Raw genomic sequence first — 27314 nt, 5'->3', positions numbered from 1 at the left:
CGCGCTCGGCTCCCGCATCCCTCCATCCTACCCTGTGCCGCAGCCGCATCGCCACCGCAGCCCGGCAGAGCCGAGCCCGGCCCAGGCCCCTGCCCCTGCCCCTGCCCGGCCCTCGGCCAGCAGCCCCCGGCCCCGCCCCCGCCCCGGCCCGCAGGCCCCCCGCAGCGGCCGCGGCGCCCCCCGGCGCCCCCAGACCCCGGCCTCCGGCACCGAGGCGGGAGACCGGGAGCAGCAACAGAGGCAGGAGGACGAGGAGGAGGAGGAGGAGCCGTCGCAGGATGAAGGATCGGACTCAGGAGCTGCGGAGTGTGAGCTTGGGGGTGGGGAGAATGGGGGGGCGGGACCCCAGTATTGGGGAGCGCGTGGGGATGGAGTGGGGGAGGTGCTGGAACGTGGGGGCGAAGGATGAGATCGGAGGTTGATGGCCAAGGCACCCCAATATCTTCAGGCGCCTGATGTTTCTCCAGTGAACCTGCATTTTGGGGACAGTAGCTGGAAGGGGTTGGAGGCCATTAAGACACGAGGGGGCAGGAAGGGTCTCAGGGGCCTCGAACACCCCGCATTCCCAGGAGGGCCCCGGGGTCTGGTCTGGAGATGAGAGAGTGGATGTCAGGAGAGACCGGAGGGGACTGTCATCCCCTGGGCAGATTTGCCAAAGAGAAGCATGGGGGCGGTGACTGGGCCAGGCTGAGAGTCTAGCAGGACCCAGATTCAGGGGATGCTACAGGGAAGGACACAGGTTGGGACTGAGATGCCAGTACCTGGCAGTGAATGAAGTGTGTGTGTGTGTGTGTGCACACACGCGTGTCACTCCCCATAGGGAGGGGGAATCTCTCTGAGACAGGGAGGGAAGAGGTGGCCTCCAGAGAGAGCCAGAGGGCCAGGGCCTGAGATGGGGTGACCCAGAGGTGGGACATGGGGATGTGGAGGACAGGGCCATGGAACACGGGCCGCGCTCTGCTGGGAGGAACTGGGGCACCCTAGGCAGTCAAGGGCTGATGCAGGCCCCAGGTCTGCAGGCCCGAAGAGGCCCGGCTCCAGGAGTCTGGCCAGGCAGTCCCTGGTTTTGTGGGGACAGGGTAAGGACTGCAGTGGAGGCTGCTGCCTGGAGGAACTGGGGAGTGAGGCTGGATGAGAACGGTTTCCGGGGCAGGGAGAACGCTGGGGCATTTGGAGAAATGACCTGGGGCCAGAGGAGGCAGCGCTGACAGTCCCTGGTGTTATGTTAATAAGGGTACCGGCCCGGCTAAGCTGCCCAAGGCACTGAGCCTTTACAGGGAACTGGTGGGTTGTTAACCCAGGGGTTATTACCCCATTTGACAGATGAGGAAACTGAGATTCAGGCGTGGGAAGGGACTTGCCCAAGGTCACCAAGCAAGTGGGTGGGGGGCAGACTACAATCTGGGTTTCCCATCTGCCAGGTTGACACAGGTCTCTGCTTTTCTGGCCTTTGAAACAGAAGTTTCAGCACTGGGGGTGAAGAGCTGTCCCTGGATTTCGGGGTGGGGACCCAGGTTACAGACAGAAGAGAAGATGTTTGGAGGCAAGTGACTGCTGTCTCTGGGGACAGACAGGTTGTCAAGTGGGAAGCAAGGAGGAGCTGGTGGCTGAGGGAGGGAATTTTGAAGGTTTCTTTATTACATTTTTACCGAATATACACTCCGGCATGAGGAAAATGACAGTAATAATAAACATTGTTTGAAGTGTTTTATGCACATTCGCTCATTTTGATCCTCACAGCAATCCTATGAGACTGGTTATCTCATTTCATAGATATATAAATATCTTTTTAGATATATAGATATATGCTATCTCATTTTATAGATAAGGACCCTGAGCTCAGAGAGGTCAAGTAATTAGACCAAATTACACAGCTGGTAAAGGCAGAATTCAGATCCAGGCAGGCCGGCTTCAGCATCGGTGCTGTCAGTTCCCCTCCTCATGGTGCAGTTTGCAGAGCAGGCTTTCATCTGTGATCTCATTGGAGCCCCACCGACCTCCTGGCAAGTGGACAGAGAGGCTCTTTCATTTTCCAGTTGGGAAAACTGAGGCCCGGAGTGGTTGAATAACTTGCCAAAGGTCACACAGCTAGCAGGTGAGGGATCCGGACTTGAACCCAGCTTGCCAGCTACCAGGACTATTCCATGACTCCAAAACCCAGGGAAATGGAAGTGGGTTGGGATCGGGTGGTGTGGAATTGGGGTATAATTCAAGAAAGAGGGAGGGAAAAGGCTAAGCGGGGTAAGGGGGAGGCAGGGGAGGGGGAGGCCTCATGAATGAGTCAGGGGCCCCTGCTCAGAGGTAAGGAATCCTGCTGGCTGTGGCTGCCAGAGGTGGTGTGGAAGGGTGAAGGGGCTGAGTGGAGGTGGTGGCTTTGGTATTAGTCACAGCTCAGGGAAACTGGAGATTCAAGAGGGGGCGGGCGGGGTGGGAAAAGCTGATAGATTCGGGTAGCGTAAGGGTCTCCCGGCTACAGTTGAGAGTGAGGAGGTTGGGATGCCGGAGACACTGGGCAGGGTGTGGGAGACCTGGAAATGGGGTCTCTGAGACACTGGGAGGGATGAGGCAGGGGCGGTGGTGGGAGGGGACATTAGCCCAGGGGACTGATTATCTTTCCAACAGTACCTTGGCATTCCCAAGAGGTTCTCAAGTCCGTTTGTCACACAGTGGTTTCGGGAGCCAGACTGTCTGGGTTCAAATTCTAATTTTGCTACTTCCTGTGTGACCTTGGGCAAGTTGCTTAACCTCTCTGGTCCTCAATTTCTTCACGTATGAATTGGGAGAAGTAAGAGTACCTGTTTCACAGGGTTATCCTTAGGATTGAAAGTAGTTAATATGCAAGGCGCCTAGGAGGGGGCCTGGCGCCCAACAGTGCTGTGTATCTGTTACCCAGCAGATGGTTTATTTCTCTTCAACATCACACTAGCCCCCTGCGATGGGCAGGACATGGCACCTATTTTATTTTGGAGTACATTGAGGGCCAGAGGGGGAAAAAAACCCTGACTTGTCTAAGGTCAGATAACTCTTAATGGTCGAGGTGGGCTTGAACCAGGGTTTTCTGCGTCCAGTTTACCCGGCAACTTTGGTTGGGGCTAGGCTGGATGTGGAGGCTGCGATGAGGAGTTAATCAGCTAAATAGGTGTCCCAGGGTCCAAGGAGTGAGGGCAGAGTGGGGCTCAAGAGGAAAGAGCAGAGCAAGTGAGGTGGAGAGGAAGGTGGGTTATGGGAGAAGACAGGAGGGGCACAGGGAGGGCTGAGGTCTGAGAGGCAGCCGTGGAGTCGAGCGGGAGAAGTCGGGAGACAACCTGGGAAGAAGGCGGGGCCTGCAGTGCAGGAGCCTGAATCTGAGGCTGGACAGGATGAAGCCTGCTGAGGGACGGTCCCGAGCCCTGAAGGCCCTCAGGTATGAGGCAGGCATAGTAGATGCTTTAGAAACGCAGCCCTGAAATCACAGGGGGCGGAGACCACGAACCCTGGGTGATGGATCCATATCCTCCAGCTGCTCTGGGCTGCCTTTATTTATATTTTAAAAAATGTTTTTAGAGGCATGGTCTTCCTCTGTTGCCCAGGCTGGAGTGCAGCGGCACAATCACAGCTCACTGCAGCCTCGACCTCCTGGTCTCCAGGGATCCTCCTGCCTCAGCCTCTCAGGTAGCTGGGATTACAGATGCGCACCACCATGCCTGGCTAATTCTTTTTACTTTTGTAGAGATGGGGTCTATGTTGACCAGACTGGTCTTGAACTCCTGGCCTCAAATGATCCTCCCGCCTCGCCCTCCCAAAGTGCTGGGATTCTAGGCATGAACCACCACGCTGGGCCGGCACTGGGCTTCTTTCTGACATCCAAACACACAAGTTTACTCCTGTCCGAGGACCTTTGTGCATGCTGTTCCCTCTGCCCTGAATTCTGTTTCCCCATCTTTGTGGCACAGTTGGCTCCTTCAGGGCCCAGCTCAGATGTCACCTCCCCAGAAAAGCCCTGCTGACTGTCCTGTAGAAATCCTTCCACAATCCCCCCCAATCCCCGTGTCTCTCGATCCCATCTTTCTGCTTATCTCCCTTCTGCTATTCAGCACAATCTGAAATGGTCTTGTTCACCTCCCATTGTCTGCCTCCCCCACTGGAATGCCAGCTCCCTGGAGGCAGGCCCTTCTCGCCTGTCTTCTTCACCACCACATCGCCAGCAGCACCGAGATAGAGCACCTGGCACAAATCCAACGCATCTGTTAGATGAATGAATGACTCCATGAGGCAGAGGGAGGATGAGGAAGGGGCAAGGGGTAAGGCAGGAAAGATGGAGGAGAGGTCGGGGTGAGAGGGCCAGGCTGCACGGGGGAGGGAGCAAGGAGAGGCCCCAGCCAGGGAGACAGATGGACTGAGGCAGAGGGTGGGGGAAGGGGCATGGGGGGAGGCTGCTGCCTCGGATCAAACGATCATGCTTGCACCCCTGAGGAGCACGGGGAGCCCGTGTGTGTCAGTGCTGGGGCACGCATGTGTTTACACACACACACTCACACGCATGCACACTCTCTCCCTCTGACTTTTCTGTCACCCAATTCCAGTCTCTTGCCGCCTCTGTGTTTTTGTCACCATCTCACCATCTGTCTCTCTGGTCACTGACTTGCTGGCTCTCACTGTCACTCTCCTCCTTACGTTTCTGTATCTGTCCTTGCTGTCGCTCCGCATCGACATACACACGAGGCCCATGTCGAGGCCCGTGGTGGCTCCGGCGTGGAAGACCTGGACTTAGGGAGCCCCTGAGGAGGTCAGGCTACAGCTGGAGGCTGGGATCTGATATGCGCAGTCCCCAGGTGCTTCTGGAAGGGGTTCAGGGGCACTGCACTCTCTCCTTCAATCCCCCTCAAGTGCTCAAGGAGCCGTGTGCTATAGAGCAGAGTTTGAGTCATCCCATCAGCTGTGTGATCTTCGGCAAGTTACCCAATCTCTCTGCGCCTCCACCTCCTCATCTGTCCAATGAGAGTAAGAATATGACCTCATGGAGTGGTCGTGAGAATTAAACAAGAAATGCAGGCTGGGTGCGATGGCTCACACCTGTCGTCCCAGAGCTTTGGGAGGCCAAGGAGGGAGGAACTCTTGAGCCCAGGAGTTTGAGACCAGCCTGGGCAATATAGTGAGACCCCATCTCTCCAAAAAAAAAAAAAAAAAAAAGGGAAAAAGAAATGCAAAGCACTTGTAATAGCACCCAACTCATGGTAATCAGCATATATGTGTTACATGTGTGTGAACTGTTATCCTCCTCGATTTGCACATGAGGAAACTGAGGCTTGAATCGTTCACCTGTAACCTGAGGCCACCATAAAGTAGACTGGGGCACATTTGATCATCTTTTCCTAGGTAGTCTGGTTTGCCCACAGCCTGCTTTCTTTTTGACTGGCCTAAGTTCTTCCAGAAATGGATGCTGTGCTCATTACTAAATATGCATCACTCAGAGCAGGGAGGGCCCCTCAAAGCAGGGTAGGTACTTGCACCAGCCTGCTCATTTCAGTGACGAGGGAACCGGGGCCCAGGGAGGAGTCGAGGTTTGCCTGGGGTCACACAGCAAGACAGACGGAGGCTGGGAGGCCTGGCCTCCTGTCCAAGCTCTTCCTGCAGCCCTGGGCCCCTCCTACTGATTTTCCATCCTGGCCACAGGAATTCAGCAATCCTGAGGACATGGCAGAGTGGGCTCTTTGTGACCAGGAGGGACTGCCATCTGTCAGCAGGACAGAAGGGAGAGAGCCTGACATTTAGTGCCAGACAGTCCTGGGTTCAGGTCCTACCTCTGGCCTTATTTGCTGTGAAGCCTTAGGCAGGTCAAGCAACCTCTCTGAGCCTGTTTCCTTGTCTGTAACATGGGATCGGCCAGGGTAGGCGTTGTTACCATTCAGCAAATGCAGAGACTGAGGCTCAGGGGTAGAGCCAAATGGTCTTCTAACAGCTGACCTGGGGCAAGTTCCTTTTTTTTTTTTTAAAGAGACGGGGTCTCGCTCTGTCACCCAGGCTGGAGTGCAGTGGTAGTGGCACAATCACGGCTCACTGCAGTCTCTCAACCTCCTAAGCTCCAGGGATCCTCCTACTTCAGCCTCCCAAGTAGCTGGGACTACAGATGCCCACCACCATGCCCAGCTAATTTTTGTATTTTTTGTGGAGACATGGTCTTGCTATGTTGCCCAGGCTGGTCTTGAACTCCTGGGTTCAAGCGATGCTCCCACCAGAGCCTCCCAAAGTACTAGGATTACAGGCGTGAGCCACTACAACTGGCCTAAGTTATTTAGCTCTATGCCTCAGTTTCCCCATCTATAAACAGGGGCTATAATAATACTTCCTAGGGGCTGGGCACGGTGGCTCACGCCTGTAATCCCAACACTTTGGGAGGCTGAGGAGGGCAGATCACAATGTCAGGAGATCAAGACCAACCTGGCCAACACGGTGAAACCCCGTCTCTACTAAAAATACAAAAAATTAGCCGGGCATGGTGGCGGGTGCCTGTAATCCCAGCTACTCGGGAGGCTGAGGCAGGAGAATGGCGTGAACCCAGGAGGCGGAGCTTGCAGTGAGCTGAGATTGCGCCACCGCACTCCAGCCTGGGCGACAGAGTGAGACTCTGTCTCAAAAATAATAATAATAGGCCGGGCGCGGTGGCTCACGCCTGTAATCCCAGCACTTTGGGAGGCCGAGGCGGGCGGATCACAAGGTCAGGAGATCGAGACCACGGTGAAACCCCGTCTCTACTAAAAATTACAAAAAATTAGCCGGGCGCGGTTGTGGGCGCCTGTAGTCCCAGCTACTCGGGAGGCTGAGGCAGGAGAACGGCGTGAACCCGGGAGGCGGAGCTTGCAGTGAGCCGAGATCGCGCCACTGCACTCCAGCCTGGGCTGGGCGACAGAGCGAGACTCCGTCTCAAAAAAAAAAAAAATAATAATAATAATAATAATACCTCCGAGGGAGCTGTTGTAAGACTGAAATGGATAAATATATGTGGAGCACATAGAACAATGCCCAGCACATTGTAAAACACCATCTAAATATTTGCATAATTTTAATTATGTTGGCCAATGGTCCTTACAGAGTTCTAATGAAGATTAAATGAGATAACAAGAATGTAAGACTTATGCAAAAAATACCATCAAGTGATCATATTTTGCTAGGTTGTCCGGACACAGAGCCTTCCCCAGATCGGGATTTAGCAGGCGCTCACCTGAGAGGGAAAGTAACTGGGAGCAGAAAGTCAGCGGGGGAGGTAGCCCAGTCTGAAGCCTAACAGGGGTCTTTGCGGGCCTGGATGCCCATGGTTTTCCGGCCCTATATGGCCTGGGTGCCCTTGGGCAAGTCACTCTCCTTTTTCCCCTCTGGCTTCCTGTTCCCTCATCTGTGAAATGGGGACGATGATGTTTGCGCAGCTTTTCTCGCAGGGCTGGTGGCGCTGAGGATCAAAATGGATTATGGATGTAAAAGTGTTTGTAAATGGTAGAGGATTATTAGCGCCCAGCTCTCTTTGTATTTATTATACCAAATAAACCACACTGGGGCCTTCTATCTTTCTTCCTCTCTTGAGGACAAATAGGTAGCCCAGGGTGCTCCAGAGATGAACATAAGGGAGGTGGCTCCAAGAACAATAGGAGAGATTGAAATTAGATTTTAGGAAGGACTTGCTAACGTTAGCAGGGGGAAGGGAGAGAGACAGAGAACGGGAAAGTCCTCAGGCTCCCGGGCCAGGGAGAGGCCGCATGACCTGCGTGAGGCTGGTGGCTGAGTGAGTGGTTGAAGGGAGGGAAAGGGCAGAGGAAGGCTTTCGGCTCTAGGGGAAGAAGGCCTTGTAGCACAGCTGGGTTTTGAGAACAGAGAAAATGAAGAGCATCAGGGTAGGCCGATGGGTCCCCAGAGGTGAGCCCAGCATCCCAGAGCCTCTCAGGGTCCCCAACTTATGCCACCTGTGCCACCCCACTTTCTGGGGGCAGCTGTGAGCCAAGATGGAGGAAACCCCCTTTCCAGGCAGATGTTTGGGATTGTCTGGAAATTCACCACAAGTGCTGAACACATTTGCCGACACCGTGTGGGCCCCGCGTCTGTGTGAAGACTCCCTGGAGCTCCATTTGGGCCGGGCTTAGCAGGAAGGCTGGGGTGGCTTCAGGAGCGTGGAGCGGGAGGCCCCCCGGGCTGTGCGGGCTTTTCCCGGGGCTGTGGGGCGCTGGTGATCCTGAGTTTTGGCTGTGTGGACTGCACCTAGGTCCCATCTGGCCCTGTCTAGGTTCAATCTGAGCTGTCTGGGATCTGTCTGGGATCTGTGTGAGCCTCGGCTAGTTCAGTCCGAGCCTGTCTGGTTTCTGTCAGGCCCTGTCTGCATTCCGCTGGGACCCTGGCGAGCTCTTCTTTTTAGATGCCAACGGACTACACCCCCAGGTGGATGCTGTTTGGATCCTGTCTTGATTTCACCCAGGCTCTGGGGGTTGGATTCTGTCTGAGCTCTGGCTGGGTTCTTTTTGGAAATCAGGATGAACTCTGTATGCATTTCCATTGGGACTGATCAGGGCTACAGATGTCATTAAGCTTGATGGGCTCAGATTTTGCTGTCAGACCTCTGTCCCAAGCAGAGAAGGACTCAGGCGTGTGTAGCACGGTGCGCCTCCCCTACAGCCTTTCCTCCTGTCCAGCTCTGAGCGTGTGTGCAGACATGAGGCTCGGAGAAGCTGGAAGAACAAGCCCAGTGAGCCCTCCCAAATGTCCTCGGGGGTGCAGCTGAACGCCAGTGTCCGCACACGTCAGTGCGGCTCAGCTGAGTCTGCGTGCGGGTGAACGCCAGCATCAGTGCATCTCCGTGTGGGTGTCGGGGGGCCTATTCCTGAGTGCCTTGGGTGTCAGCTCTTCTGTCTGTGTTGCGAGTCTGTCTGTCAGTGGCAGTGGTGCTGTGGGTGGGTAAATCCTTTTGTGTCTCTGAGCCCTGCGGGTGGAGGGTTGAGCAGCTGCAGGTTGCAACCGGGAAATCCAAGCCAGCAAGAGTAGGTGGGTGTGAAGTTGGAAGGGGCTGGATGAAAGGAAGTGAATCCACTGCGAGGGAGAGCCGGCTGGGAGGGGAGGAAGAGTGGGCGGGAGGAGGGGGGCACAGGGCGCAAGGGAGGTCGGGGTGCTGCCTGTGTCTCTTATCCAGCCCTCACTGCTTGCTCAACTTCGTGCCTGCCGCTGTCAGTGAAGTGACCTTGCATAGGGGACATGTCTGGTCGGGTGGGGCAGGAGAGGAAGAGAAGGAGTAAAGTGAGATCCGGGCAGGAGAGCAGGGACAGTAGGGAGATCCAGGCTCCTGGGACTCCAGTCCAGGACCCTTCACGGAGCCCAGGGTCAGTTACTGCAAGCCTGACATTGAGCTGGTTGTTGAAATATTGAAATCATCCCTATTGGTTGGTCAAGGCTGACTCTGCGCCCCCAAGGCCACATCTGCCCTGAGAGGGGGTCTTTTGCCAATTTCTTCTAAGGAATCCTTTGGGCTGACAGATACTTTTGATGCCTTTGTCATCTCCCCTGCATGGGACCCCTCCCAGGACCCCTTCTCTGAGCCTGGAGCTGGGAGCACCTGTGTGTGCATGGCAGGGAGAGGGCAGGAGAGCTGGGAGCCAGCCTTGGGGACCCAGGTAGGGCCTGCTCATGGACTCAGCCTTCCTTTGCCCCCAGGCGAAAGACAGTGATGATGAAGAGGAGGTGGTCCACGTGGATCGGGACCACTTCATGGATGAGTTCTTTGAACAGGTAATGGGCCTCCAAGGCCCCCAGCCCCAGCCCCCAGCCCCAGCCCCAGCCCCAGCCCCAGCCCCAGCCCCAGCACCCAGCCCTTAGCCACCAACAACTTCCTTTTTCCTGTCCCCCACTTCCCTGCTCCTGCGCTCTCCCCGGCCTTTTATCAGCCCTTCTGGGGCTGGTCCTCCCCCTGAACCCTGGCTGGTTCCCCTGGAACCCGTCGTTTGGCCTGACAACTTGGCTGGGTATAGCCGATTTTCTCCTCCAGGTGGAAGAGATCCGGGGCTGCATTGAGAAACTGTCGGAGGATGTGGAGCAGGTGAAAAAACAGCATAGCGCCATCCTGGCTGCCCCCAACCCAGATGAGAGTGAGTGTGGCTGCCAGTGACTGTGGGGTGGGAGGAGAAGGGCTCTGGGGTTCCCACCCAGACATCTCACTTGTCCTCGCTCTCCCCTTAGAGACCAAACAGGAGCTGGAGGACCTCACCGCAGACATCAAGAAGACGGCCAACAAGGTTCGGTCCAAATTGAAAGGTGAGGAGTTCAACCCCTCAACCAGGGAGGAAAAGAACGGTGGGTAGAGCATGGTGGCTCAGGCCTTTGGGAGGTCAAGGCGAGGCCAATTTGCTCGATCCCAGGAGTTCAAGACCAGCCTGGGCAACATGGCAAAACTCTGTCTCTACAAAAAATACAAAAATTAGCTGGGCCAGTTTGGGAGGCTGAGGCAGGTGAATCACGAGGTCAGGAGTTCAAGACCAGCCTGGCCAAGATGGTGAAACCCTGTCTCTACTAAAAGTACAAAAATTAGCCTGGTGTGGTGGTAGGCGCCTGTAATCCCAGCTACTCAGGAGGCTGAGGCAGAGAATTGCTTGAACCCAGGAGGTGGAGGTTGCAGGGAGCTGAGATCACACCACTGCACTCCAGTCTACGTGACAGAGAGACTCCATTTCAAAAAAAAAAAAAAAAAAATTAGCTGGGCATGATAGTGCGTGCCTCTTGTTCCAACTACTCGAGAGGCTGAGGCACAAGAATCGCTTGAGTCCAGGGTGTCAAGCCTGCAGTGAGCCGAGATCATGCTGCTGCACTCCAGCCTGAGTTACAGACAGAGACCCTGTCTCAAAAAAAGGCGGGGGAGGGGCAGGCGTGGTAGCTCACGCCTATAATCCCAACACTTTGGGAGGCCAAGGTGGGTGAATCACCTGAGGTTAGGAGTTCGAAATCCTAACTAAATCGTGGCCAAAATGGTGAAACCCCACCTCTACTAAAAATACAAAAATTATCCGGGCGTGGTGGTGGGCGCCTGTAATCCCAGCCACTTGGGAGGCTGAGGCAGGGGAATCACTTGAACCCAGGAGGCAGAGGTTGCAGTGAGCCAAGATCGCACCACTGCACTCCAGCCTGGGGGACAGAGCAAGACTCCTCAAAAAAAAAAAAAAAAAAAGAACTTTGCCATCCATTGAGAAAAACAGGCCTTTCTCTAAGGAATTTCTACAAAGTTCCAGGAGCCAGATTATTAAACAGTGAGAAAGCACAAAACCCCAGCTTTCCCCCTTGCTCCAATTCTTTGGAGAAAGATGTATGATAGGAAATAAGGGAGAGGAGAGTGTTTGTCTAAATTGCATCTGAGCCCGGCTGGTTCCACCAGCATGAAGGTTCACTAGAAAAAGGTGGTCTTCGAGTGGTTTCGATTTCATTAAGTCCTCATTTCTCCTAAGCAGGACTCCGGCATGGCACGGAGCACCCAGTGGGTGGGCCCAGCAAATGCCTCTGAATCGGTATCCTTGGCTCAGGACAGATTGGACTTGTGTGGCTGACATCAGGGGCTGGCGAGCTTTCAAGACGGCCTTGCCAAATGTTCATTTATTCACTCTAATTTAAGGACTAGGGTGCTGGTAATAACCACCTTCCCCCAAAGTACCGTGGGTTGGGAACCTCCTTGTCTGCTCATACCAGGGAAATAGCAGTGTTACCGGCACGATGTTTTGCATGCTCCTGGTAATTCCGTATCAGAAAACGTATGCTGGGCACCTCCAATGTCCGAAGCACATTGCTAGGCTTTGGGGAAGAGGAATTGTATCAGCTACCTGGCCCGGAGAGCACTGACCTTGGTCCAGAGAGAGGAGGGTATTAACTCCATGCCCTCTGGACTCAAGGGGAGGCCATAGGTGAGCTCTGGTGTGGATTTGTAAAAACAAGCCCTTTGTACTCAGGAGAGTCTGCTGGATGGAAACTGTCTGAATCTGGGAGAATGTTAAGTGCAAATCCAGGCAGACAGAGTCCAACCTCCACCATCAGCTCACCGTGGACAAGTCCCCTACTCTCAGCTTCCTTATCAGTATAGTAAGAAAAATGAAAGCAATTTCAAAATTAGCTTGTTTTAGGGATGGGGGGTGGAGGGCATCAAAATCTTTTTTTTTTTTTTTTCCAAAGTCATACAAAGAATCCCAATATATAAAACATAGGCCGGGCGCGGTGGCTCACGCCTGTAATCCCAGCACTTTGGGAGGCCGAGACGGGCGGATCACGAGGTCAGGAGATCGAGACCATCCTGGCTAACACGGTGAAACCCCGTCTCTACTAAAAAATACAAAAAAAAACTAGCCGGGCGAGGTGGCGGGCGCCTATAGTCCCAGCTACTCGGGAGGCTGAGGCAGGAGAATGGCGTGAACCCGGGAGGCGGAGCTTGCAGTGAGCTGAGATCCGGCCACCGCACTCCAGCCTGGGCGACAGAGCGAGACTCCGTCTCAAAAAAAAAAAAAAAAAAAAAAAAAAAAATTCCGCTGGGCTCAATGGTTTCCATCAAGCCTTGACCTTGAACACTCTCTGTAAGACCCTGGGGAGGGCTCTGTGGGTGAGGGGTTCAGGAATGCCCTGAGAAAGAAGCTGGAAAAGTGACCGTGGTTTAGAGAAGTTGACCTTTCAGACCTCCAGGAAAGAAGACAGGATTCTCTTAGTCCTCTTCCAGCGGGTGGCATGAGCTCATGCTTTGGGCGTGACCTTGAGTGAGTGGTTTCACCTATTGGAACCTGAGTTTCTAGTCTAAAACATGAACTGGTATCACTGAAATTCCAGGAATGTTGTAAAAAGTCAGTGAGATCCTGCAAGAGAACCCTCTCTCTGGACTTGGCTCCAGCCCCAAGGCTGACAGTAGGGCCCCAATCTAGGCCAGCTGATTCCAATATCCCTGGGCCGTGTGTTGCTGGGCCAGAGCTGTCACTCAATCGGGGGAGCCTTGGGGTGCCATCCGCGGGTACCTTCCCCACTGCCAGCAGAATGGAAGAGTGAGGCTCTTAGGAATGGCCTGGAGGCCGGTGAGGTCTGAGAGGGCTGGTGATTCATCCCTGCTGCATTTTCTGATTTCACCGAGGTAGATTTTACCACAATCTTTTTTTTAGAAAATCGGAATGATAGTGTCAGGAGTGCGTGATCCGGAAGCAGGAATCTCAGTTAATCTGTGCACTTTTCCAGAGCATCCTTCAGAAGTGGGAATTCCCAGATCGGGGATCACCTTGCAGGGCAGAGAGGGGGCTGCTTTCTGCCTTAGAATATCCATGTGTTTGCCCTTGAATTCCCCAGGGAAAGAGGGGCCACTAGAACCTGACCCACCTGGAGGTGACTACCTTCCACCAGAAAAAACGCGGGCTGCGTTCTTGCCCCCTGTTCAGGGGCTGTAGGAAGTAGGGAGCACCCCACCTACAAGGCCCCTTCCCGCGGGGTGGGCCGGCACCCCCTCATGGAGTTGGACAGGAGTTACCACTGATGGGACTTTCCAAGAGCTAGTTCTGCCACTAGAACAAATAGCTCCCTTCTGTCTGGTGACCCTCTGACCCTCAGTATCCCTTCCTGCCGGTCTTCGGAACCCCCTCAAAAGTCTGTTCTGTTCGTCTGTTTATCTGCTGGCTCCTAATCCTACCCTGGGGCACCGCTGCTCCCACTCGCCCTGGGAATGACCTTTCTCCCCGGGTCTGGCTCTGCCGCGGGTTGTTGACCCTTCGTACTCCCCGGACCCCCGCCCCATGTGCCCCGGGTCTCCCGCCCTTCACTGCGCCCTCTCTCCCGCAGCGATCGAGCAAAGCATTGAACAGGAGGAGGGGCTCAACCGTTCCTCCGCGGACCTGCGCATCCGCAAGACCCAGGTAGGAGGTGGCAGCCCAGCGGGGGCCGGGCCGGGACCCGACTCGGGAGGAGCCCAGGCTGGAGGCGGTGGGCCAGGGCCAAGCACCAGCGGGGCCGTGGTCAGGGAGGGCTGGGGCGGGGCTCTGGGGGCGAGGCTAGAGGCGGGCGGGGCCCCGGGGCGGGGCCGAGCCGTATCTCAGCTCCGTAGCAGTGTCTCTAGCTGGTGCTAGCCTAAGATGGGGGTACGGGGCGGGTAGGGAACCATGAACTTGTCAGGGTTTGGGATCGCGGCCCAGGCTGAAGAAAGGACCGTAAACTAATTCAGCGCGTCCTTATTCCGCCCGTGCACTGCCTCCTCACCTGCCTCGGTCTCTGCTCCCTGACTCCCTCCCTGATTCCCTCCCTGATCCGTCTGTCCTCCCACCCCCACCGTAGCACTCCACACTGTCCCGGAAGTTCGTGGAGGTAATGACCGAATATAACGCGACCCAGTCCAAGTACCGGGACCGCTGCAAGGACCGGATCCAGCGGCAACTGGAGATCAGTGCGTGTGCCCCCCACCCCAGGACCCCAAACTCCTCGAGGCTGCCCAAGCCCCCTTCCAGGCATTTCCTCTCTGGAGGGGGGCAGTGGCCTAAGGCGGCTTGGGAGGGTGGGCTCCGGGTCCCCGCCCCATCACCCCAGCTCAGGCCCCCAGGCTGTCCCAGCCGCTGAGCAGGGCGTCCTTTCTTCCCGCAGCTGGAAGGACCACCACCAACGAAGAACTGGAAGACATGCTGGAGAGCGGGAAGCTGGCTATCTTCACAGATGACGTGAGCCGCGGGTGGGGCGGGTTCTGTTTTTGGAAAATTTTGCCTCCCCTCCCTAAGTTCAGGTTGAACTAAGGTCCTAAGTTCACCCTGGAAAAATGAGCAGCGGAAAGCCTGAGCCAGGAACTGGGGAATTCCATGGGAGCGGAGCAGGAAGGCACCCCCATCAGATGGCAGAGTCGTTCGTGTGCCAGGCTCTGTTCTAAGCACTTCCCATCTTCACATTCACCCACCAACTCATTTAATACTCACACATCCCCTTCGAGGAAACCCCATTTCACAGATGAGGAAAACTGGCCCAGAGAGATGAAATCACTTGGCAAGATCTCAGAGCGAAGGGGAGGGCCAGGAGTTGAATCCTGTCTAGTTTCGGAGTCAGAACTCTTGAGCCCTAGGATACACGACATACTCTGCTACTGAAGCAGGTCGTTTCACCAGAGAACTGATTTGCCTACATTAAAAGAAATTATTTTTTTTAATTAAAAAAACTTTTTTTTTTTTTTGGTTCAAGATGGAGTTTTACTCTTGTCACCCAGGCTGGAGTGCAATGGCGAGATTTCAGCTCACTGTAGCCTCCGCCTCCTGGGTTCAAGCGATTCTCCTGCCCCAGCCTCCCGAGTAGCTGGGATTACAGGCACCCACCACTTGGCCTAAAAAACCTGTTTTTGTAGAGATGGGGGTTCTTCTGCTGTTGCCCAGGCTGATCTCAAACTCCTGGGCTCAAACAATCTGCCTGCCTGAGCCTCCCAGAGTGCTGGGATTACAGATGTGAACCACCAAACCCAGCCTAATTTACCTACCTTTTGAAGATTTTTTTTTAAAAAGCAAGTTTTAGTTTTGCTTAGGTTTGCCCCCTGTGCTGCTCTTGACCTTTTACATATGAAAGAATGGGCTGGCTGGGTGTGGTGACTCATGCCTGTAATCTCAGCACTTTGGGACGCCGAGGCAGGTAGATCACCTGAGGTCAGGAGTTCGAGACCAGCCTGACCAACATGGCGAAACTCCGTCTCTACTAAAAATACAAAAATTAATCGGGCATGGTGGTGCATGCCTGTAATCCCAGCTACTGGGGGCTGAGGCAGGAGGATCACTTGAACCTGGGAGGCGGAGGTTGCAGTAAGCCGAGATCTTGCCACTGCACTCCAGCCTGGGCACAGACTCTGTCTCTAAAAAAAAAAAAAAAAAAAAAAAAAGATGGGCTTTCCCCGAACCTAGTTCTTGTTTCTCTCAGTGGACTTTTGCCCTGGCCTGCCCACTCCTGTCTCCATTTCTGTTTCTGGTGGCAAAATGACTCTGGTTAAGGGTTCTAGACCAGGTTTAAAGGATGCGCTATGACTGTCTTAAAAGTTTTCAGCTCATTGTTATTTGGAGAACTGATCTTTGTTGAAAATGCATTGAGCAGCCCGGTATGGTGGCTCACACCCGTAATCCCAGCATTTTGGGAGGCCAAGGCAGATGGATGGCTTGAGTCCAGGAGTCCATAGACCAGCCTGGGCAACAAAGTGAGACCCCATCTCTACAAAAAACGTTTTTTTGATTTAAAAAACAGTTTCTTTTAATGTAGACAAATCAGTTCTATGGTGAAACGACCTGCTTTAATTAGTCAGGTGTGGTGGCGTGTGCCTGTGGTTGCAGCTACTCGGGAGACTGAGGTGGGAGGATCGCCTGAGTACAGGAGGTCAAGGCTGCAATGAGCTGTTAGCACCACTGCACTCCAGCCTAGGCCACAGAGCGAGAACTTGTCTCAACAAAGAACAAAAACCACACGCACACACACACACACACAAAGACAGGGAGATTGAACACTGTCCAAACAGCCGTTGGATGATTTCCGCTTATAGAATGGTCATAGGATAAGCAGGAGATAAGGGGAGAGGGAGTCTGGGCCTTGACTGCTGAAGGGAAGGTGTGGAGCCTTGGGTGTGGGGAGCGATGGCAGGCTGTAGAGGAGAGGAGTGGCTCAATGTGGTAAGAGCAGTGAGTAATTTGGGAAGTGAGTCACCTGGCTCAGGCTGGGTGTTTGTGGAGAGGAGGCATATCTGACTGTGGGTTGGAGTCTCTTCCCCACTGGCTGTTTTTTTTGTTTGTTTGTTTGTTTTGTTTTTTTTTTTTGAGGCATGGTCTCACTCTTTGGCCCATGTTGGAGTGCAGTGAAGCAATCAGCTCACTGCAGCCTCGACCTCCTGGGCTCAGGCAATCCTCCTGCCTCAGCCTCCTGAGTAGCTGGGACCACAGGTGCCACCATGTGCAGCTAATTTCCTTTTTTTTTTTTTTTGTAGAGACAAAGTCTCACTATGTTGCTAAGGCTGGCCTCAAACTCCTGGGCTCGAGTGATCCTCCTGCCTTGGCCTTACAGAGTGCTGAGGTTACAGCCTCTCCCTACTCTTTTTTTATGTGTTTGTTTGTTTTTTTTGTTTTTTGTTTTTTTTGTTTTTTTTTTTTTTTGAGACGGAGTCTTGCTCTGTCGCCAAGGCTGGAGTGCAGTGGCCGGATCTCAGCTCACTGCAAGCTCCGCCTCCCGGGTTCCCGCCATTCTCCTGCCTCAGCCTCCCGAGTAGCTGGGACTACAGGCGCCGCCACCACGCCCGGCTAGTTTTTTGCCTTTTTTGGTAGAGACGGGGTTTCACTGTGTTAGCCAGGCTGGTCTTGATCTCCTGACCTCGTGATCCGCCCGTCTCGGCCTCCCAAAGTGCTGGGATTACAGGCTTGAGCCACCGCACCCGGCCTTGTTTGTTTTTTTTGAGATGGAGTCTTGCTGTGTCACCCAGGCTGGAGTGCAATGGCGCAATCTCGGCTCACTGCAAGCTCCGCCTCCCAGGTTCACGCCATTCTCCTGCCTCAGCCTCCCAAGTTGCTGGGACTACAGGTGCCCGCCACCACACCTTGCTAATTTTTTGTATTTTTAGTAGAGACGGGCGTCACCGCATTAGCCAGGATAGTCTTGATCTGCTGACCTCATGATTCACCTGCCTTGGCCTCCCAAAGTGCTGGGATTACAGGCGTAAGCCCCCACGCCCAGCCCTGACTCTTTTTTTTTTGAGATGGAATTTCGCTCTTGTTGCCCAGGCTGGAGTGCAGTGGTGTGATCTCAGATCACTGCAACCTCTGCCTCCCGGGTTCAAGCAATTCTGCTGCCTCAGCCTCCCGAGTAGCTGTGATTACAGGTGCCCACCACCATGCCAGGCTAATTTTTATATTTTTAGTAGACACGAGGTGTCACCATGTTGGCCAGGCTGGTCTCAAACTGACCTCAGGTGATCTACCCGCCTCCCAAAGTGCTGGGATTACAGGTGTGAGCCATTGTGCCTGGCTGATGTGCACATTTTAACTCACTCAGTCTTCACAACCACACTGTGAGGTGGGCAGTGTTATGATTCACGTTTTCTAGGTGGGGAAACTGAGGCCAAGAGCAGATAAATAATGTGCCTAAGGTTTCAGCTAGTAAATGACATCGGATTTGGCCCCGGCCACTCCGCTGTGGTGGAGGCGCTCATTGGGGTGAAGGGGAATTGTAGCTCTCTCCCTCGTCGCCCTAGATCAAAATGGACTCACAGATGACGAAGCAGGCGCTGAATGAGATCGAGACAAGGCACAATGAGATCATCAAGCTGGAGACCAGCATCCGTGAGCTGCACGACATGTTTGTGGACATGGCCATGCTTGTAGAGAGCCAGGTACCGGCTCTGCCACCCATGCCACCCTGGGAACCTCCCTGGGCCCGAGGTCCCCTCTTCCAGCCTAGTCCCCATCCCTCCCTGTGCACATCTCCTCTGTCTGCAGGGAGAGATGATTGACCGCATCGAGTACAATGTGGAACATTCTGTAGACTACGTGGAGCGAGCTGTGTCTGACACCAAGAAAGCAGTGAAATATCAGAGCAAGGCCCGGAGGGTGAGCGGGGCAGGCGGCTTGGGGGTAGGCGGGGGAGCCCAAGGCTGAGCCCGGGCTGAGGTGAGTGATGGCAGCGGGTGGGAAGCCTTATCTCTGGCTCTGACCTCTTCCTGTTTCTGTTTTCTCTCCCCTCTTCTCCCTGCCACCCTCTGCCCCGTCTGTCCCTGCATCTGTCCATGTGTCGGTCTCTCTCACTGTCTCCCTGTCTCGCTCCTCTTTCTGCTGCAGAAGAAAATCATGATCATCATTTGCTGTGTGGTGCTGGGGGTGGTCTTGGCGTCATCCATTGGGGGGACGCTGGGCTTGTAGGCCCCCCACCCTTCTCTCTCCCAGACCCCTCCCCCACCACATCGGGAGCAATACCCCCACCACCCCTTTCACTCCATCCCCTGCTCCAGGCTCACCCTCAAAACAGACCCAGGCAGCCCCACCCCTCCTCCACCCCCATGGCAGACCCTGGTGTCCCTGGACCTTACCCGGCCATGGACCCCCCCTGTCCCCGCACGTAGATCGCAGCAGGCGTGATTACACATGCACACCAACATGCATGCCGCCGGCACATGCTCAAGACGTGTGGACACCCCAGCGTGTGTGTGCGTGTGATGTGTGTGATGCACCAGACCACCCCCCTGCCCCCGCCTCGGGTATGTGTGCGTGGTCTGAGCTTCCCCCTTCACCAGGGCTGTTGTGTAGACTGCAGCCGAGTGTAACACAGCTGCCCACCACGCCCCTCTCTGTCCTCCGTGAACGGTGTGTGTGTGTGTGAGTGAGACCACAGATCTGTGGACACGCCATTTGTGTACGTGAAATTTTGTGTTTGAGTGTTTGAACCTAATGCAACAGCAACGAAGCCACTGATACCCGAGCCCTTTGTGTCTGCTACAAACCAGGCGGGTGGTGTGTGTGTACTCACACTCACATTCTCAGAGGATCCAGGGAGGCCCAGGTACACGCAGGCCGTGGCAGACACCCCATGTCTTCATTACTCCAGGGGCTGCAGTGTGTCCCGGAAGGGTGTGTGTGTGTCTGTGTGTGTGTGTGTCCAGGATGTGCCTGAAGTGTTGATAGGTCTTCTCAGATAGAGCCCTCCACACTGCGTACTGGCCACCTGCTTTGGGAGGGCACAGAAATGTATATCCCTTGCTACCTAGAATGCAGCTGTGTGTGTGTGGCACGCGTGTGCGTGCATGTGTGTGTGTTAGGGGCTCTCTACGTGGTGTGTTTTTTATTTTTGTTTTTTTTTTTGTTTTTTTTTTTGAGATGGAGTCTTGCTCTGTCCCCCAGGCTAGAGTGCAGTGGCGATCTCAGCTCACTGCAACCTGCGCCTCCCTTACTCAAGCGATTCTCATGCCTCAGCCTCCCAAGTAGCTGGGATTACAGGGACCTGCCATCAGGCCCGGTTAATTTTTGTATTTTAGTAGAGATGAGGTTTTGACATGTTGGCCAGGCTGATCTCGAACTCCTGACCTCAGGTGATCCTCCCACCTTGGCCTCCCTCAGTGCTGGCATTACAGGCCTAAGCCACCACGCCTGGCCTGCATGGTGTGTTTCTGCCCTGCGTTAATACACACACGGACACACATGTGCGTATACACACACTTCTAAGGATGTGGCCCCATCTGGGTTTGTCTCTCCAGTTGTCCTTGCCCCGCCCCTCTCCCCAGAGGTGCTGCCCAGTGCCCGTGTGGCCACACACATGGCTACATCATTGTGCAGCCAGAGCTTCCTGCCTGCCTGGCCTCAGGGCTCTGCACACTCACACCCAGATCCTCATCTTCCTCCGTGTCTCTGCCCAGCATAGCCCCGAGCCCCTGGAAGCTGGTACCCCTCAGTGTGCTCACACATGGCAAGGCTGAGGTGGCCCCAGGCAGGGGCCACACCAGGCACAAACCATGCATGCTGGCATGGGTGCAGGGACCACACGAATGCCTCCTGGAAGGAAAGGGCTACTTGTAGGAATGTTACTGATGAGGCAAAATGCCAAGGACTTCCCTGCACAGATCAAAGATCAGGACATGACCCCTTCCTTACACACCCGCCTTGGACCTGGGAGAGGACTGTGTGTCCCCCACTGCCCCATCGGATGCTCTGGGCTCTGCCTCAGGGAACTCGGGTTTGGGGAACTGTTTATTTCAGACGTACTGGAGTGGCCAGTGTGGCAGTGGCCACTCAGGGTGGGCTGGGTCCCAAGACCCATCCCTGACACTTCTCCTGCTGAGCCCTCAGGCTGCTCCCCACACCAGGGTGCGACTGAGGGGTACGCAGGCCTGGGTTTCTGGTGCGAGGAAGGGGCTAGCACCTCCCCTGTTGTGTTGCCAGCACAGGCACAGTTTGTGGGTTTGGTGGCAGGTAGGTGGTGCGTGGGAGAAAGGACAGTGTTAGAGGCCCCCGCTCTGTGGCCCAGCAGCATGAAAGGTGAACACACAAGTACACAAATGTGCCGTGCCCTGGCATGGGGCTTATGTGTGCACAGGCGAGGGACTCAGTGTGTGTGTGTGGACCCCGGGGTCCCAGGTCATGTGAAGCGTACTTGTGTGTACATTTGTGTGTGTGTACATTGTGTGTGTGTGTACATTGTGTGTGTGCACATTGTGTGTGTGCATTGTGTGTGTGTGTGGCCATATAGATGTGACCTCCCAGAACACAGTACCCCTCCGCCTCTACTCCAGCTCAGACAGCCGAGTTCTCCCCTGTCCTGTGTGCGTGTCAGTATGGCCATGTGCGTAACCCCGGGTGGGCTGTCCTGACCTGGGGGCCTGCCTGTCCCTTCCCAGAACCACCCTCTGCAGGACAGGAAGTCTGCCCCAAGTCTGGCCACAGCCTTCCTGTTCCCATCTCGGGCTGCCTGGGAGATGCCAGAGCAGACCCCAGCCCCCAGTCCCCTCTTCTGCCTGGCTGGACAGGACCCCCATTCAGCCCAGGTGTTTCTGGAAGTCCCACGGCCTTGGGGCCACAGGAGAAGGGTTGCAGCATGGCTGGGGCACCGCTCCCACCGCCTGGAGTGGCATCGGGCCCACAGCTGCCCCTCTCTGGGCCTCAGGTGGACCAGGGGATCTCCAAGGGTCTGCTGTGCCCTGACTTTCTACGCGTCCCCCGCATCCTATGATGTGTCTGCTTGTCGGCTGCTGTCTGTGTGCGTCCTGGTGTGTGGTCTGGGGGCTGGTGTCTTTTGCATGTTCTCGGACAAATGTGTGCCGCCTGCCCAGGCGCCTACAACCATCGAGCCCACGTGTGCCCCACGTGTGCCCTGCGGGTGGTCCCGGGCCTGGCCAGGGCTCAGTGCTCCTCCTCCCCCTCCTCCCTGTTCCCGTCCCTCATGAAGCACACTGCGTGTCCATCCCATGTGCCCGTGGGTCGCACGCTCTTGCCACGCCCTGAGCGTGTACACATGACGTGTTCTATGCATTCACCCTGCCCCCCAGCCCGCCCCGCAGAGGACAAGATGGGTGGCCCCCGGCTCCCGTTCCCCTAACCGCCCCTGCCCGCTGTGCAGCCGTGTGCGTTGGCGTGTGTTTCTGTGTCGCTGGCGTGTCACGTGATGTAGCTGTGTTTGCTGACATGAGCCCCTGCCCCCTTCTCTGTTTCTCCGTTGGTTTCTAGAGCTCTCTCCCTCCCCTCCCCAGAGGGGACAGGACTCCTGGGGCCTGGCTGGGGCCCAGAGCCAGGCCGCCCTCTCCTGTTAGCCCTCAGAGTCCCATTTCTCTCTATTGGTGACCAACTTGCAAATGGATAAAACACAGGAAAATCCTGCCCCCACCCCCCCTTCCGCCCTGCATGTCCTGTCCCCAGAGCCCCCCACCCCACCCCGGGCCAGGTCGGGCCCTGTGGGACGGGAGAAATAGCAACCAATCCAACAGCGGGCGTGCTGTGTGCTCACTTCCTTCTGTCCCCACGTGGGATGGGCGCCGTGGGGAGGCGGACACGGGGTGCGGGGGGCGGGAGGGAGAGCTGGACAGACAGATGGACACAGTCGTGGATGAGGCTTTTAATCTGGGCACAGCCAGGTACAGCATCTGGGACATCCCCAGGCCTGGGGCTGGCGATGTGCAGGGAAGGAACTTGGGTAGAGAGGTGGGAAGTGAAAGCGCAGGGAGGCTGCAGCCCTCCAGAGGGGAATTCTAAGACAGACGGTTGAAGGTGAGGCCTTTGAAAAACAATGGGAACATCACCTCCCAAAGAGGGACTGAGGTGGCTGGAGGAACCAGAGCCGCCTCTGCACTCTGCACTGAGACCTGAAGGTCATGCGTGGATGTCAGGAGAGCAGCGTGAGCCTGTGGAGCCTCTGCTCGCTTCCTGCTCAGAAAGCCAGAAGAGGCTGGGCGCGGTGGCTCACGCCTGTAATCCCAGCACTTTGGGAGGCCGAGGCGGGCGGATCACAAGGTCAGGAGATCGAGACCACGGTGAAACCCGGTCTCTACTAAAAATACAAAAAATTAGCCGGGCGCGGTGGCGGGCGCCTGTAGTCCCAGCTACTCAGGAGGCTGAGGCAGGAGAATGGCGTAAACCCAGGAGGCGGAGCTTGCAGTGAGCCGAGATCGCGCCACTGCACTCCAGCCTGGGCGACAGAGCGAGACTCCGTCTCAAAAAACAAACAAACAAAAAAAAAACAAAAACAAAAACAAAAACAAAAAGCCAGAAGAGAGCCCGGGCAGGTCGCCAGGGCACCGACCCTCACCAAGCGGCCATCAGGACCGGGGTGAGAGGACAGAGGAAGGATACTCTGTCCCCAAACCCTGCCCTTGTATCCTGACAGCCCTAGGACTTCGAGGCGTCAGGACAAAACACAGACTCAAGGCTCCTGGATTGATGATGTGGAGGGCTTGGGCCGGGCACGGTGGCTCACACCTGTAGTTCCAGCGCTTTGGGAGGCCCAGGTGGAGAGATCACTTGAGCCTAGGAGTTCAAGACCAGCCTGGACAATATAGTGAGACCCTGTCTCTACCAAAAAAAAAAAAAAAAAGCCAGGTGTGGTGGTGTGCACCTGTGGTCCCAGCTATTCAGGAGGCTGAGGCAGGAGGATCACTTGAACCCAGGAAGCTGAGGGTGCAGTGAGTTATGATCACGCCACTGCACTCCAGTCTGGGTGGCAGAGCAAGACCCTGTCTCAAAAAAAAAAAAAAAAAAAATGTGGAGGGCTCTAGGACAGCCATTCTGGCCCCAGAGCCCTACCTCCTGCTCTGGAATGCAGCCGTCCCTTCCCGTCCAGGGTGTGAGGGCTCAGGACCTGGGTGGATGTGCCACGATGGGCCTCCAGGCCCCAGCCCCGCCGTCACTGGGCTGAACTCCCAGCGGCCTGTACCCAGAGAATGGTGCGGGTCCGGCTATCCTCCCACGAGAACAGGGGCTCATAGCCAAAATGGCGCTGAGCCTTGTCGGTGCTGACAGTGAAGGTGGTGTTGGCCACGGCCAGCGTGTAGGGGTTCAGCAGGGGCGCATAGAGCACCAGCGGCCGCAGCAGCCACTGCAGCAGGGCATTGAGGGCAGCGAGGAACACCAGCAGCCAGTAGGGCAGCAGTGGGCGGGCACCCACCAGCTGCAGTCCACAGGGGCCCAGGAATTCCATGTTGAAGTCCTCGTAGCTCTTGTAGGGCGATCCGTCGTAGCAGAAGTACACCTGGCCGCCCATCAGGGCTGCCCGCCGCTCCAGCTCCCGGGCTGCCAGCACATGCATCCAGGCCACATTGCCTGCCGGTGGCAGAAGAGAGGCGGACACACCCCTGAGCGCCCTTGTGACACCACATCGAGGCTGCTCTCCTGGGCCACCCCCTCTTTGGGTCCAGGTAGTTGCCACCCACATCCCCACAGCAGCCTGGGAAAGGCTGCCGTTTCCCTCGCCCTGGTAGTCACTTGCTCTCCTGGGCCCGCCTGCATCTGCAAAGAACCTGGGGAGAGGATGGAGAAGCCAGGACTTGTGGGGTGGGCCCTGAGGGGCTTGGGGACTGCAGGATGGAGCAGCAGGTGACATTATTCCCTCTGTAGATGCTACTCCCTTTTTAGTTTTAGAGATAGGGTCTTTCTCTGTCGCCCAGGCTGGAGTCCAGTTGGTGTGGTCATAGCTCACTGCAGCCTCCAACTCCTGGGCTCAGGCCGTCCTCCTGCCTCAGCCTCCCAAAATGCTGGGATTATAGGTGTGAGCCACTGAACTCAGCCCTTTTAGTGCTGTGTAGACACTGTCCCTCTCCTCTCCTCTCCCGGGGAATGGCTGCTCCCGCAGCTGCAATCTTTGTAGCCTATGATACACTTTTTAATATCCCAACTTGCATGGATCCTGTATTCTCTGCAGGCTGTGTAGACACATAATCACAGGCTTTCCCCACATAATCACAGTCTACCTTGGCCCATGTATAGACCACATTTTTCTAGTCAGAGTCCACACTCCTCTCCCAGGGTCATATGGGTCCCACCCCCTTCTAGAGCAAGTCCTCCTGTCATATTCTCAGCCTCCCCCTGCCTAGCCCGGTCCTCACCCACATAGACCCGGCCATGCTCCACAGAGGCCGGGATGGCCCGGAAGAGCCAACCTCCCAGGCGCAGACCCTGGCGGTAGAAGTCCCTCATGATCTGGTGGCCTTCACCGTAGATGCCCGTGGGACGAAGGGCACACGTCACCAGGGGCAGCCCCCCATGGACCTGGTGGCAAAGGCAGGCACTGCTGAGACCTGAGACCTGACAGCTCGCTCTCAGCCCCAGCTTCCTTGGGCTGGCGGGGTAAGGGAGTGTACAGGGCCGGAGCCCCATCTCTGTGCCTCCTATTTCTGGGCTCACCTCCCTCCCATTGGCCTCTAGGACCAGCCGCTCAGCCAGGGCCTTGCTGCAAGGATAGGGGTGCCTGTGCACTGCTTCATATAGGGTGTCTTCGTTGCCCCTGGCGGGAGGAGAAGGAAGACTCAATGCTGAGGGAAATGGGCTCTTAGAGGACAGGAGGGCCTGCCACTCACCTGTAGAAGGGGTGACCTTTGGTGTTAGGCCCCACGACTTCCATGCTACTGGTGTAGACCAGGAACCGTGTTCCAGTCTGCACACAAGCCTCGATCACGTTCCGGGTGCCTGGCAGAGGAGGGGGTGTATCCAGGCTGCAGCTTCCTCCCTCTCTGCATCTTCCTCCTCCCCATCCCAGGTCCAGGAAAAACCACAACAGGTCAGGGGAGGCGGGGGCAGGGCTGTCAATAGGACAGCTTGTCCCAGGGGAGTCACAGGAGGTCAAGGCCAAAGACAGAGTGGGGAACAAACAAGCAAGATGGCCAGGAGTATCCAGGGCTCCTCACCCTGCACGTTGACCTCATGGATGGTCTCAGGACTGGCCCTGCCAAACACGTCTACCAGCCCAGCCGTGTGGATGACCACATGGGCTCCGGCCACAGCTGCTGCCACCTCATGGGCCTCGGTCACGTCCCCCTGGATGGCAGTCACCCTCACAGGCCCTGGCCGGGGTTGGAGGACACAGGCCATGTCACAGCTGGGGCCAGAGGCCAGAAACTGGGTTCATCTTCCACTCTGGAGTCACGTTCCCAATGTGACTCACTCGTCCCATCCATGTGGACAGAAACCAGCATCATCTGTTCCACTGCAGGGGTGGGGATCCCAGCTTTGGAAGGGATGGGGAAGCGTCCACACCCTCTCTGCCACAAGCTCCCCCAACACGAACCTGTCTTCAGCTCCTCCAGCCAGGGACCCAGGTGTCGGTCAAAGACCCGCAGCTCCCCGAGTCGGGGCTCCCGCTGCAGCAGCATTCGCACCACGTGTTCTCCCAGGAAGCCGCAGCCCCCTGTGACCAGGTACACCAGCTTCTGGGCCTGTGCAGAGTCGGCCATGCCCGGCTGGGGAAAAGACCTTGGCTCACCCAGGGACTGGCTGCCACCTGCCGCAACCACCTGTTACTGCTGGAGGTGCCCTGGAGCACTGACGAGGCTGGCGTTTGGGGGGAGGGCAGAGCTGATCCTGGGAGCTGCAGCAACCAGGCCACCAGCCATCTGCCCCTGCTGATGGCTGAGTTATGGAGAGAGGGACGGGCTTGGGGTACAGGAAGGGGTCAGGGTTTGGGGAGAGAGGTCTGAGGGCAGTAAAAGGGTGGGGAGGCCGGGAGTTGAGGGAGGTGGAGGGAAGGTTATAGGAAGGTGGGAAGGGCCGGAGGGAGGGAAAGGCCACCTGGGTGGGCACTGGCAGCGCCTCTGCCTACCTGCAGCCACTGTCCCAGGGTGCCCAGACTGGCCTGGAGGGGCCCTCTTCTTTCGTCCAGGGCTGGCCAGCCCACACACCGTCCCCTTCCGCTGGCTCCTCCTTCTCCCTCCTGCCCCATTCCAGGAACAGAGACCCGCCCAGCCACAACCCCCACCACTCTTGCCCTAAGGCGCCCCCTGGCGGCCACTCTGTGCTCCACTGGCATCCGGGTCCAGCAGAGAACTTGGGGTGATGAAGCTGGAACTTGCTGAGTGGGCTAAGGGGTCCGGGGCTCTGGGTGGAGCCAGCGGGTGACCTCATCCCACAGTGTGACCTCAGGCCTTCCCTCCCGCTGGGCTTCCCAGGAGGCCAGAGGCCCAGCTGCAGCTGTGGTTCTGGGAAGGGGAGGCCTGACCTTGGCACTGCCCTGGCGGGCACTGGTGGGGGATTCCTGGTGTGGGTGCGGCTGCGGCTGCCACGGCCTGTCTAGGGGTCCAAAGCAGTCTCGGGGCCTCCACAGGTCTGGGTTGTTGCCTGAAGGCCCCTTTACCAGCCTCACACTTCAGGTACTCACTTTTCCCTCTCTTCATCTTGCCCAATCCTCTGTGCCCTCCA

General features: G+C 56.2%; 2 protein-coding genes across 11 annotated transcripts; one reads left to right on the top strand and one right to left on the bottom strand.

Annotated features, from left to right (window-relative positions):
- The first annotated feature begins 24 nt into the window (after positions 1-24).
- STX1B (syntaxin 1B) lies at positions 25-22403 on the top strand. 7 transcript variants are annotated; one of them, XM_077985985.1, is made up of 11 exons: positions 25-140; positions 194-308; positions 9664-9738; positions 9995-10094; positions 10186-10260; positions 13789-13862; positions 14278-14386; positions 14581-14654; positions 18188-18325; positions 18432-18542; positions 18771-22403. In XM_077985985.1, the coding sequence occupies exons 2-11, from the start codon at positions 279-281 to the stop codon at positions 18849-18851; spliced, it is 867 nt and encodes a 288-aa protein (XP_077842111.1). In that variant the 5' UTR covers positions 25-140; positions 194-278; the 3' UTR covers positions 18852-22403. The 7 variants fall into 7 exon arrangements, with proteins under 7 accessions (XP_077842111.1, XP_077842112.1, XP_014981476.1 ...); XM_077985986.1 differs by having other exon boundaries at positions 25-308; positions 18774-22403; XM_015125990.3 differs by having other exon boundaries at positions 25-308.
- Positions 22404-22512: 109 nt separating this feature from the next.
- Positions 22513-26989, bottom strand: HSD3B7 (hydroxy-delta-5-steroid dehydrogenase, 3 beta- and steroid delta-isomerase 7). Of its 4 annotated transcripts, none has more exons than XM_015125988.3 (7): positions 26719-26989; positions 26188-26359; positions 25808-25963; positions 25481-25589; positions 25308-25407; positions 25010-25172; positions 22513-24227 (listed from the first exon to the last, which is right to left on the bottom strand). In XM_015125988.3, exons 1-7 carry the CDS (start codon positions 26923-26925, stop codon positions 23812-23814), a joined length of 1323 nt encoding a protein of 440 aa, XP_014981474.3. In that variant the 5' UTR covers positions 26926-26989; the 3' UTR covers positions 22513-23811. The 4 variants fall into 4 exon arrangements, with proteins under 4 accessions (XP_014981474.3, XP_077842107.1, XP_077842106.1 ...); XM_077985981.1 differs by having other exon boundaries at positions 26188-26450; positions 26719-26860; XM_077985980.1 differs by having other exon boundaries at positions 26188-26528; positions 26719-26843.
- Positions 26990-27314: the final 325 nt, after the last annotated feature.

Source organism: Macaca mulatta, chromosome 20 (assembly GCF_049350105.2).
Source record: "Macaca mulatta isolate MMU2019108-1 chromosome 20, T2T-MMU8v2.0, whole genome shotgun sequence".
Taxonomy (NCBI): Eukaryota; Metazoa; Chordata; class Mammalia; order Primates; family Cercopithecidae; genus Macaca; species Macaca mulatta.
The sequence above is the reverse complement of the archived record's forward strand: the minus strand, read 5'-3'. Positions and strand labels throughout refer to the sequence as shown.